At 37.7% G+C, this 12,747-nt stretch overlaps 1 protein-coding gene across 3 annotated transcripts in view; it reads right to left on the reverse strand.

The window, feature by feature from the left end:
- Window positions 1-12,747, reverse strand: part of ctnna2 (catenin (cadherin-associated protein), alpha 2) — a 550,144-nt gene that overhangs the window by 452,265 nt on the left and 85,132 nt on the right. For all 3 annotated transcript variants that reach the window (XM_036583115.1, XM_036583114.1, XM_036583112.1), the window contains exon 3: window positions 10,353-10,548. In XM_036583115.1, coding sequence (XP_036439008.1) covers window positions 10,353-10,548 — 196 coding nt within the window. The remainder of the gene's footprint in view (window positions 1-10,352; window positions 10,549-12,747) is intronic.

Here is a 12,747-nt window from a genome sequence, read left to right on the forward strand (position 1 = left end):
CACATTAATAAATAATAAAAATAATTCTGTAAATGTGCCTGTTTAGCCAATGTGGCTTGGGATAATTGTAAGTGCTTACCGTTTTGTTTAATCCAAGCAACAATAAAACACGTCTGATGTGTGATTTCTGTTCCTATACATGCTTGTTAAGAAATTTGGTGTGTGACACACTAAAAAATGCAAGTGTGAATTCTCAGCTTGTAGTAACACGTTCTTTATTAAATTAATGCAATAATGGCACTCAGAAATCACATTTAGCAAAAAAACAAAATGTGTTAGGTTGTGCCCTGCTCTGATAATGAACGATCATTTTACTTCATGAAGGTATTGCAGTTTATTTTCCACCATCCTGTGAGTGACTAAAAGAACAAATGATTAACCAACCTAATAGAATGTAGGATAAATAAAACTGCTAATTATTAAACTAAAATGGCCTTTAGCTGGTATTATATGATTGCTAAATGGAGTTACATGCTGACCTTCACATGCTAAGCTGTAGTAGCTATGTAAGTCCCAGAGAACACTGTGTATGTTAAAAATGTTTGTATGGTGCTAAAAAGAGTTGTACATAACATCCGGCAAGAAAATATTAAATAAAATACTGCTTAAAAAAGCTTAGCAGACCTATCTAAGAACTGCCTTGCTGTGGTCCTAATATTCTTTTGCACAGGCATGACTGACATCCCTCTGTCCAGAACACCAACACTACCAGCCTGCTACATCAATGAGGTACAAATAAACACAACTCAAGTAGAGAGAAAGGTGTGACATGAACACTACAGGTGGTGTAGTAGATTCCACTGTGTGTTCATGGCTTACTAAAACCATCCAGAGTTATGTGGTTATATCTTAAAGCAAGTAAGCTTCTTAATCACATTACTGATGGATATGCATCCAGTGAATGCTTATGTGGCAAGAGGAATGAACGTTTGTACGAACAAACTAAACAACAGACAAACATCATGCAGAGAGATGAACTAGCTTAGCAGAGCAGAAGGAGCCACACGAGCCTTGTAATTGGTAACGGGACTGTTTACATGAGCACTACCCAAGATTAGGACTGCCTAGTTTCTAACGAAAGAGGAGAATATTGGTAAAATACATCGGCCATTTCAGGCCATTTCACACATTTTCATATGTGTATTTCGATACATGAAAATGGCTCCAGGTTTTTTCCAAAGAACAAAACAGTAGCACACTGCAGCGAACAGTGTGTGTGTACAAATGTGTGCTACAGTTAGGAGAGAACTGTCTGACACAGTAAGTCAGTAAGACAAATTGATGAGATAGCAACTGCATCCTGACTCAACATCTCTTCTCTGCTGGGGCGATGGCAGGATCTCTCTTTTCTCACACACACACACGACACATACAGCAACACCTGCTCTTTCTTCTATCTAGGCATAATGGCCTTTATGGGAGAAGATCGAGCTGCTAATACCACATGACCATGAGTAAACATCTCTGGTTCTAGTGAAGGGAAAGGACAGGGGCTGTATTACAAGCTTTTGATGTCCTGGGAATGCCATACCTTCATTTTGCTTTTATTCCCAAGCTCTCTCTTTGTTCCCTTTCATTTTCCTTTTCTCACTCTTTCTCACTTCTGCTACTGATCGATCACTACAAACAAGCCACGTCATTACTGCAAGCACCTCTGCTGCTAACGAGAAGGAAATAATAAACAAGAACAGGAAGATGAATTATTTTTGTTTAGATTGAACTTGCACGTTGACCCTGAATGTTATTTGAAAAGCTGTATGCCTGGTTTAATTAAGGAGAGTTTATTTGTCTTTGTCCTCTCTGTCTTACTGTCTATTGTTCTTTTCTGTTCTTACTGTGTTCTGCTCAGATTTGTATAGTTTATTGCCTGTATTTATTTTATTTACTGACTTCTGCACTGTTGTCCCCTCATCAGCTTGAGTCCTGATATCTCATGTTAAATATAAGGGATGTGAATTCTGACTTGGCATCTGTACAAGTTAAAGAATGGCTATTTGACTAACCACAATACTGCCTCATATTAATATTTTGTAGTTTTTACTCATAATACATAAACACACACTGGTGTACTTGCGGTAAAAATCAGCTGCACAAAGACAATAAGGGGTGTATTTTTTTTTTAAATATGTTTTATTATTCAAAAATAGCTTTTGGCTACTGTGTGTTAAATCGCTAGCTTTTCGTGTCCAACAGGTCCTGCATAAACACTTGGAGGTTGCCCCATCTCATGAGCTAATAAGATAACATTAACCCTAGAAATAACCGGGGCAGAGGTAGTGATGACTGATAGGCTTTTACACAAGTTTTTTCTCCTCGGTGGACGATACGTCCTCATGTTGAGGTAACACTGATAACAGAGAAGTATTTTTAGTTACAGTTGCCCCTCTCCTCTGCCTTCTCAATCAAATCTTTAATAATGCATCGCTGGCAACACGCTCATGTTAAGGCACTTGTGCTTTGTAGTAGCGAAGTATACTTAGTATAATATACTTGCTTGAGCACAAATACAAGCAAATGTGTTGTACTTTACAGCTCTGCGGAAACTTAACAGTGTTTCCTTGGACTTCAGCTTGTATATTATCTCCTCAACTTTCGATAGTTAACTACTCGACTACCAGCGCTCTAATAAATGTAGCATCATGTTCTGGAGGAATGGCACTGACTGTGATGAAAAGGAATGACAAGATTTACTTGACTTATATGGAAGCGTACTGCAAAACTCAAATAAAATATGATATTTAAAATGACAATGTATTCTTATATTTGTAACTTCTCTCCTATTTATGTGATTTTGTCTCATAATTAAGACTCAGAGAAGACATTTTCATTGTATTGTCCCAGTACTGTCTTAGTACTGACATTTCATGTACACATTCTACACTCTTTATGATTGGGCTTCATGTTTCAATTAAATTTGTTAAAAAAATGGTAAAAACATTATTTCAAAGTGGATGGATATGTGTCATGTGGTTACACAAAAACAGTGTCTATGTAATAAAACAAATGGAAAAAGCAAACCATTATTGAATTAAATTTGTTTAATAAAATTACTGAATTACTGAATAAAATCTTTATGTCCAAGTTATTTTCTCAAAAAGTAATTTAATAAATACATAACATAGAACTATTCAACAATTCCTCTTTTATGTGAAACAATTTTCAGTGCATTTATACAAAATGCATTTTTATTTATTTTTGCCCCCAAAAGTCTAAAAATGCCATGTAGTTCAACTGTCCAACCATATATAAGTAGCTATATAAAACTCTAAATAAAATAGCTTGGTAATTTTATACTTGAAAATTTTAAATAAAAAAAAAATCAAAATAAGGCAACTAAAAAAACTTTTGTCCACAAGTTCATTAGATGTCAGGTGGCACAACCAAAAACAAAGGATGTTTATTCTGATATACTTTCATGAAAGAGGGGCAAAAGCACTGCATCACAAAGTAGACCCCAAATGACCTTCAAAGTGCAATGTCAAGGTCACTAGCCCTTTCAGAAATTTTGAAAAAAATGTTCTTTTTTAAAGTGATGGTTAGAATGGCTCACTTTACAGGTGGTCTGACCTCAGGAAAACCATGAAAATGTGTAATTATTATAATAATGTTTATTTATTTGAAAAAACGTAGGCAAAACCACTAGTTCAAAGACAAAGTTTCCTATGGGTGTCTAAACAGATGCCTGTTTAATTTGAAATTAGTCTGAAAAGTAGGGGGCACAGACAGTAAATTAAACTGTGCAACCAGACCAGCACAGTTTTGAGAACTGAAATAGGCCATTAAAAGCTTTAATAACACCAACCTTTTTTGTTAACATAAAACGTATACAGATAAAAATGAAAATATATGTGCAGATATAAAGATGTAAATCATGTCCCATTTAATAAGATTTTTTTACATTGTCGTTTGTGTTATTTGTTATTGATACATGAGCGAAATTTTTTTCACTTAATCACAATGATAGGAAAGCACTACCATTTTACATATAGCATTTTCCTTTGCAATTTACCCATGATGTGCTTCCACAAGTTTAGAGCAGCAATAAGCTTCAGCAGTGGCTACTGAGGCGAGAGCCAGACACAGCAGAAGGGCAGACTGAGTGAGTCTCTGTAGATCAAGCGACCTTCAGTTCAGGGAAGGTTAATGAACAGATGTTGGAAACACTTTTTCCCTGCATTCTGAATCAAGCAAACTTTCTCTTGGTTCTTTCACCAGTCTAGAGCAGTGGTTCCCAATTTTTTTACAGTCCGATACCCACTCAGACATTAAACTTCCTGTCACGTACCCCCTCTCGCTCCTTATAAATCATAAAAATCAATCCAACTTATTATATATTTTACTCATATGTTTATGATGTGATAACACACCAGATGTACACTCACAGAAAAGTAGACAGTAAACTGTTACTGGGGTGATATGTCATTTAAGGTACAAAACTGAGCCTTAAGACCACTACTGTACATTTGAGGGTATATTTACAATGTTTGTACCTCAATGAACAAAAGTGTACTTATACAGAACCTTTCATCGGACAGTACACAACAGACATTTTTGTTAATGTTCACCGCAAAACGAATAATACTTAAATAAATAATATTAGGGATGTTACTGTATTTCTGTATTATAGGTGTGGGTCACTAGAGTTCCTGTCAGAGCTCAGAGAAGCAGAGGACAGTAGTTAACATTCTCTGCTCAGAATTTAACAGCTCTACAAACACAAACAATATGCTAACGGCTAAGTGCTTATCACAGCAGCTACAAACAAATACAAACAAATAACTACAACTGCGATCTAAATCATAACTGAGAAAGTGAAACTAACTCGAGTAAATGGCTAACAAGCATCACACACGCCTTAAAAACAGTTAGTAAACAACATTCATTCATGCACACAGCAGTACACGATAAAGTGAACGAACTCTAGGTTTGCTGAGTAAAATACTTTCTTCTCTAATACAACCTTCTAAATAAAAAATAAAAAAAGTGGAATTATTGCTCTTAATTATTAAACTATTAGAGCATGAGTTCGCCATGTGCTGGAAGATACTTGTATCACTCATATCAGGGAAGTGCCTGTGTAACTGTGCTGATTGAATTAAATTAAATGAAGATTACTGTACTCCCAGTGTTATTCGCCATACTCCTAGGGTTGGGATATCAGTTTGGGAACCACTGGTTTAGAGTTATTTCTGTTGTTTTGCTATACTATTTAAATGCAATTGCACATTTTAACTGCACAGATAATTATATGAGTTACGTTTATATTAAAATTACATTTTGTGCTATTAGCTGCTAGTGTAATGCTGCTAGAACCACACACAAAATATACTCACTCGTGACTGGTGCAAAAAACAAAACATTGCAGTAACTTTCTGCTTTACTAGCTGTGCCACTATTCTTCTGGTACAAAACCAACGTTAGCAGGAACAGCTCATTTAAAGCTGAGAAAAAGAGCAGATAATATACGTACATCAGAGTAACTTCAAATTGTAGCATATCCCTGACACTATAAAGTAGTAATGGTAAGTACTTCTATTTTCAAATAAACAACAGTTTCTATCTGAAAACGCGGGTTCATCTTTTAAGTTGAAGAATGTTTTTTGAACTGTATATATGAGGGTGCTATAGGCAACCCTTTCTGCTTAATAAGTCTACGAAAAAATGAGGACCACTTTTCGAGAGGATGACAGCACAACAACAATGTACCATTAACATCTGCGATAAGACAAACAATACCTCCTCCATGGGTGTGATGGTGGTGGTACATGGGGGTGGTGGAAGACGACAGCTTTTAAGAACTACCAAGGTATACTGAGCCAAACTACACCTAGTCATGGAATTTACTTATTTTTATTTATTTTTTTTTATTTTGACTGGTTATGCGTAGTACATGTAACTTTGGAACTTTAGAAAATAAAACTTTCAGTAGCTTATCATTGTATATTCCAGTCATTTCATCAGCTTTCAACTCTCAACATCTATTCATATTAAATTCCACAGTCCATACAAGGAACACTTTTTAATATTTCGGTGCATTGTGCGCATATGTCAAGAATTTTACCATGGCTTCAAAGGCAGCTTAGCCAAAAAGACTTCGGCATCGGAACCATAAGTGTCATGTTTGAAACTTAGATGGATGCTGTTTTTGATTTTAGGCTTTTTCAGTAAATGACTGATTGCCAGCGAAGGATGCCCACTTATGGTCAAAAGAATTTGCCAAAATTTACATTTCTCCCATGCACATACAAAAAGTTGTTCTGTATTTTAAAGTAACTGGCAGTCTATCATATCTTACCTAAATTGAATTAGTTTTACTCAGTAAATCAGTTTGCAGGTTTATTATATAAAACAGACAATATTAAATCAGCACCATCAGATACTCAGTGTTGAAGGATTCAGATTGGGATTCAGGAGGAAAACACAAAAAAACCCTGGGACATCCCTAAAAATACTATATTATGATTGAAAGCAGAAAGAGCTCCAACTCCGCATGGGGACATTGCCAAAGGATGAGAGAAGTGAATGGATGAATGAGCAAAATGCCAGTGCAGCATTTCATGAGCCTGTTTGTGGGTCCCTATTGAAAAAATAACAAAGGAAAAATTAAAGTAATTTCCTCCTCCTTGCAAGCTCATTGCTCTGCCCACAAAAAAGCGACAGTGATACAAGAGGAACCCACTGGCGCTCTGGCTAATTCAAAGACTAGACAAGCAGGCAATACAGATCTATAGGGCGCATTATTCCTCTTTTTCTAATCTCTAATGGAGAGATTAAATAGCTGGTTGTTTTCTGATTAAATTCTCATTATGCAAAAACAACTTGGCAACACAATGAAACAAAGTGACCAAATCTTCATTTGGCTTCCCTATCGCATTCCTCCTCCCCTCTGCTAAGGTAAATCCTGTTCTCTTATGCTCTCAGGCCATTTTTCACAAAGTCAGCCATCATGGCACATGGCATATGCACTTGAAAACTAAAGGTACTACTGCAGACAGCCTAAACCACTGACTTGCGAGCACGCTCCACTGAAGGTTATTTAACTTGACTAAAACTAATTATCGGACCAATTAAACACTTGCATTAAGAGGGGTCAAGCCTCTAGCCAAAGACAGTACAAGGACCATTACAAGTAAACAAGAAGGTCAGCCCCATCAGTAGAGCAGAGAAGCGTAAAGAATAGAGACAGCAGGGCATGTAGAGAGAGAGAGAGAGAGAGATGAGATGAAGAACAGACAGCCAAGAGAGAGAAAAAAAAAATTTAATAAAAAATTAAACAAAAAAACAGGTGAGTCCAAGGAAATACTATTTTTAAGCAGCTTTAGTTATTAGTATTTATTATACTTAAAAGCACAGCTACACATAAGCTTATGGATTACAAAATACACAACACAGCCGCTTTAGCCATTAAAAGTTATTATATTTAATAGCACAGCAAAGCATATGCTTATGAATTATAAAATACACAACGTGACCAAAGGTATATGGACTCTTTTAATTAGTGGGTTCAGCTATTTCAGCCACACCCATTGCACATAGGTATGTAAAATCAAGCATACAGCCATGCAATCTCCATCAACAAACACTGGCAGAAAACTATATCGTAAGGAACAGCTCAGTAACTTGGTACACTGTCACAGGATACCACCATTCCAATAAGTTAGTTCGTCAAATTGCTGCCCTCCTCGAGCTGCCTGGGCAACTGTTACTGTTGCTGTTACTGTGAAGTGGAAACATCTAGGAGCAGCAACAACTAACATATGCACAGAATGGGCGTGCAAACATCATTTGTCCTCGGCTGCAGCACTCACTACTAACTTCCAAACTGCCTCTGAAAGCAACACCAACACATGAACTTCTGGTCAGAAGCTTCACGAATTGCTGTTGGTTACTTTTCAGGCCAAATAATGGCAAGAAACAACTGGAGTGGGGTAAAGCACACTGTGCCACTGGACTCTGAACCAGTGGAAACGCAGTTTTGAGTGATGAATAATGCTTTACTATCTGGCATTTGTGAGTCTGATGGACAAATGTGGGGATGGAGGATGCCAGGAGAAAATCACCTGCCCAAATGCATAGTGCCAAATGTAAAGTTTGGTGGAGAAGGAATAATGGTCTGAGGACGTGTAGTAAGGTTTGGGCAGGGCCTCTTAGTTCCAGCTAAGAGAATTCTTAATGATACAGCATACAATGACATTTTAGAAAACTGTGTTTCCAACTTTGTGGCAACAGTTTGGTTAAGGCTGTTTCCTGTTTCAGTATGACATTGTCACCATATACATGTGAGTTATATAAAGAAATGGTTTGCCAAGTTTGGTGTGGAAGAACTTGTCTGGCCCACACAGAATGCTGAAACCAATCCAATTTGGGATGAATGGGAACACTGACTGCAACTCAGGCCTTATTGCCCAGCCAGTGCCTAACTTCACTAATACTGTTGTGGCTGAAAGGAAGTGAATCTTCACAGCAATAATACTGAATTTAGTGCAGAGCCTTCCCAGAAGACTGAAGGCAGTTTGGAAGCAAAAGGGTGACCAATTTCATATTAATGCATATGGTTCTAGAATAATATTTTCAAGAAGCATGCATGGATGTGATGTCAACATATTTTTGGCCAAGTGAATCTGCAGTAGTGTGTGAGATCTCATGCATTAAAATAATTATCAGAGTATAAAAACTAAATACAATCCTAAATGTTTAATAATGACAGACTAATGCAGTAACTACTTGAAAGTCCACACATTCCACAAATTGGTCCTAATAGTGTGGCCGAGAAATAGAATTTGCTTTCCAAAGCCATTATAGTAATCACAAGTAATTGAATCCAAATGGCCGATTTAAATAGTTTAACTGAAGGTAATATGCTCTTTCATCAAATGGTTCACACGATCAATACTTCTGAAACCCATTCAAAGTTTTAAAAAAAGCACTACTATAAATGTGTGCAGAAAGTTAGTTAATAATGTTGAAAAATCTCTCGCCACCTCCTCCACAGCTGAATAATTGAGCTTCAAGTGAGTTTTGAGAAGATGGATGTGTGAAAAACCAACAGTAACTATGTGCCATTTTGGGAGACATAATTTAGCTGAACAAACACACAGAATTCAGAACGCAGAACGCCTGCAGGTGCACCAGGAAAGGAACATACTGTTTATGGCAAAGAAGAAAATGATGAAGAAAATGACAGAGAAAACACGCAGAGAAAAGTGAGAGCACCTGAGCAGGACCCAGAGAGAGAGAGAGAGAGAGACACACACAACAGCTTGGATGGAAGACAGAGCCAAGAGAGAAAAGAAGCTCAGAAGCCCCCCTGGTTGACTTTCAAAAACACTGATTGAAATGCATTTTGGTCTACGTGTTATTTTTCCTTTTAACCATTAGAACTTTCTTCTCATTTATCCTTGTAGAGCACTGGAAAACTCTTTATTTCACTTCTATAGTAAACATAGGCTACACTGCTTCCTCTGCAGCTCTCCTGCACGCTCCAGTAGTCAGCAACACTATCACACACAACAGCTACACAGAAGAATACAGCACTGTTAACTATAAATACACTACAAACCTGCAACTATTCCATAACTCTTTTGCAACTCATTGTGAACAACTGTGAAGGAACAATGTTTCTTTTGAGAGTAGTTAGCTAATAATCACATAAGGTTATAACATATATAAGATAGTGAAGTTAGCTGCTTGGACAAGCACAGCTGCAGTGCATGCTGTACACTGTGCCAGTTAGATACTTCCTTTTCTTTTACTTCTATAACTCAGTGCATACAAGCCTACTACAGCCTATTAGCGATTCCTCTTCTCCACAGTCCACTCCACAGTTATCTCACTGGCTTTAATTTTGCAGAGCCAATGGACCAGCAGGTAAGAAAAACAGCCAAAGCAATTATTCGATTTGTCACATAATGTTAGGCAACATTTTTATTTTATTTATTTTTTATTAATATATCCATTTATTTATAGCCCTTTTAGAGACCCGACAAACTGCAAAAGCGTATGTGGCACATAGGGGTGTTGCCTCCCACTTAAAGAAAAGGCTGGCAAGGTCTTCCAGTCAGCATCCAGTCAAGCCTTTCATCTCTGACTCAGTCTAGCATTTCCTCTAAGTTAAAAGGAGGAGAAAAGAAGGAGGAGTGTTAACTAATGCCATTTCTTCAACTATTTCTCCAACAGCACTTTCATGTGTTCCTTTGAACCACCACAACTAGCTCTGAGAGTCGTCAGAGCAGGTGGGAAGCCTTCAGCTCGTCCTAATTTAAATAAATACATGATGGAGCGCTGGTAGAGCACGTGCAGAGTAGCATGGAGTGGTTTTGAACGTGTCCCTCAACAGGATCAGAAGCACTCACCTTGCTTGCGGACATCCTCCACAGCAACAATGAGCTCCTCCTTCAGGTCCTGGCTGTCCTTGGCAATCTGCTCACCCTTTTCCAGAAAGTTCTGCGTGGCCTGCTCCACAGACAGGGCCAGAACATGTGCCTTCTTGGAGCGGCCCTTCTTCTTACTGGAAGGGCCTTTGTTGCTGGTGTTCACCAGAGTGGTCACCTGTGTTGGAAGAGAGACAGCATTGGAAATTAAAGGTTAATGCAAAGGTAAGACTTGACAATATCACAAAAATAACACAATACCTGGATACAATTTCATGATACACAATATGTTCAATGACATTTATTTGTTTATTTGTTAGAAAACAAGTTGGAACAAAATATAGCAGGACACTTTTAAAATAGGAAAATCACTGATTTATTTAGTCTTCCAATTTGTTTACTGTTTGCACAAAATAAACTGTGTAAGAAACAAGAAATATAAATTAATCAAATGTCATAATGGACTGGCATTGTCACTATGCCGTTTATAAAGTTACTATAAACCAGTTGTTGCTTAAAGGCTCTCTGTAATTGATTTAAATGCATGCAGCTGTTCTAGAAGTATGGATGATACCCATAATACACTCAGAAAAGCAATGATGATATAATTTATCACAAAAATAATAACATCTTGCCATATTGACAGGCTCTGTGCAGTGATCAATCAATAAATCAATCAATCCACATTGATTCCACATTCGGCAAAAGTCCCAAAAGCACAGACCTTGATACTCCCATCTCCTTTGACAAAATTATGAATCATGAACTTTTGGTAGAAGAACATCAAGCATAACAGCAGAAAGGCACTCTCTCATTTGCATTACATTATAAATGACAGCCCCAATCCCATTACATATTCTTTTAAATTTCACAGCCCGTCTCTTGTAGACAAGCTGCTCTTCCTCAGTTTGCTTAGCAACACTGAACTGAACTGAACTGAACTGCAAAAATGCAAAATGCACCCTGAAGTGCAATATAAAAGGCTGGCAAAAGTGAATGGTCAAAGTGCTGAGCCGAGCAGATGGAAAGCCTCAGCATCAGAAGAGCGTGTTTTATGACCTTAGTGTAACATTAGTCATGTATAGCCTGGGTGATTTATAGGGATACGTATCAAAAATCAGTACTAATTCAGTACAGATTCCTGACTGGTCAGTACTGAAATATTAATAAGCTCCTGGACAAATGGTGCTGCTATCAGTATATTACACTACGTTAATTTATTCAATATGGCAAGCATTTTCAAATGATTAGTGCTGGATTGGTTTAGCGAGAGGGGCGCTACGCTTCGTGTGATCGAAGCGTTCACATGTCTCTGACTACCTTAACCATTTCAAAAGCTGATTGTCACGTGCTCTCCAGTTATGGCTGACAGATTAAATTAAAATTCAGTAGCTAGCAAAGCATAAATTGTTAACGATCCGGACAACCAGAGGGTAACTCATTTTGTATTGCTTATGGTTGTTAATATTTTCAACCATAGGGAGATGACCACAGTACTATCAGTAAGAGTAGCAATAAGCATTGGTATCGATAAGCAGCATCAGTCTCAATATCGACATTATTAAAATCCAAACAATACCATCCCTAGTGCTAGATGTGGATATTATTAATGGTGGGTTGTATAATATGCACTGTACTGCACTGTAGTAGTGTGGCACACTTGGAGACACCGGAATCTTTCTGCAGTGTAGGTCTACACCAACTACTACCAAAGTTTCTTAGGACAAAACAATGTTTTAAAACTGCAAAGATGAATCTTGCTATTGTGTCCAGTGCTGTCCATGGCTACAACCTCACCAGAGAGCATGTTTTGGCAATGTCTCTCTTCTTTGCTAGTTTCTACATTACATACAAGCCAAGCAAGCATCTGTACTGTTGTGTGATGGAGCCATCTTCTCCATGAGCTACAGAGGTGACTGACAGTGTTAGAAAGGAAGCAGTGGGGGAATTCACATGCAACAGAGGAAGGCTGTGTTGGCCTCAGTTTTGAGGTACTGTTATGCAACAGTGGAAGGACCTGCTACATTTGAAGCTGGCAACAGCTAAATTGGAGAAATACTAGGGGGAAACGCGCCCTGCAGGCTATTTCTGTAATCCCTTGTATTTGAAAAAAGACAAAGGCTGACAACCTGCCCTGCAGCCTAGCATTAGATAACAAAAAAGCCACCACAGAGTGTTCCTCTCTCTGGAGTTACACTCATTCAAACACTAGAGGGACTAATATTCCTGGGTACCACCATTCAGTGGAGGCAATTACACTGATACAATGATGAAAACATACAATGGACAAATACTTAACTCAGATCCCCAAAGGTAGTCCAGAGAGTACAGCCAAATTACTAACAGAATAAGCACAGACAGTAGAATGTTAGCTTAC

Source organism: Colossoma macropomum, unplaced genomic scaffold, assembly GCF_904425465.1.
Source record: "Colossoma macropomum unplaced genomic scaffold, Colossoma_macropomum, whole genome shotgun sequence".
Classification (NCBI taxonomy): Eukaryota; Metazoa; Chordata; class Actinopteri; order Characiformes; family Serrasalmidae; genus Colossoma; species Colossoma macropomum.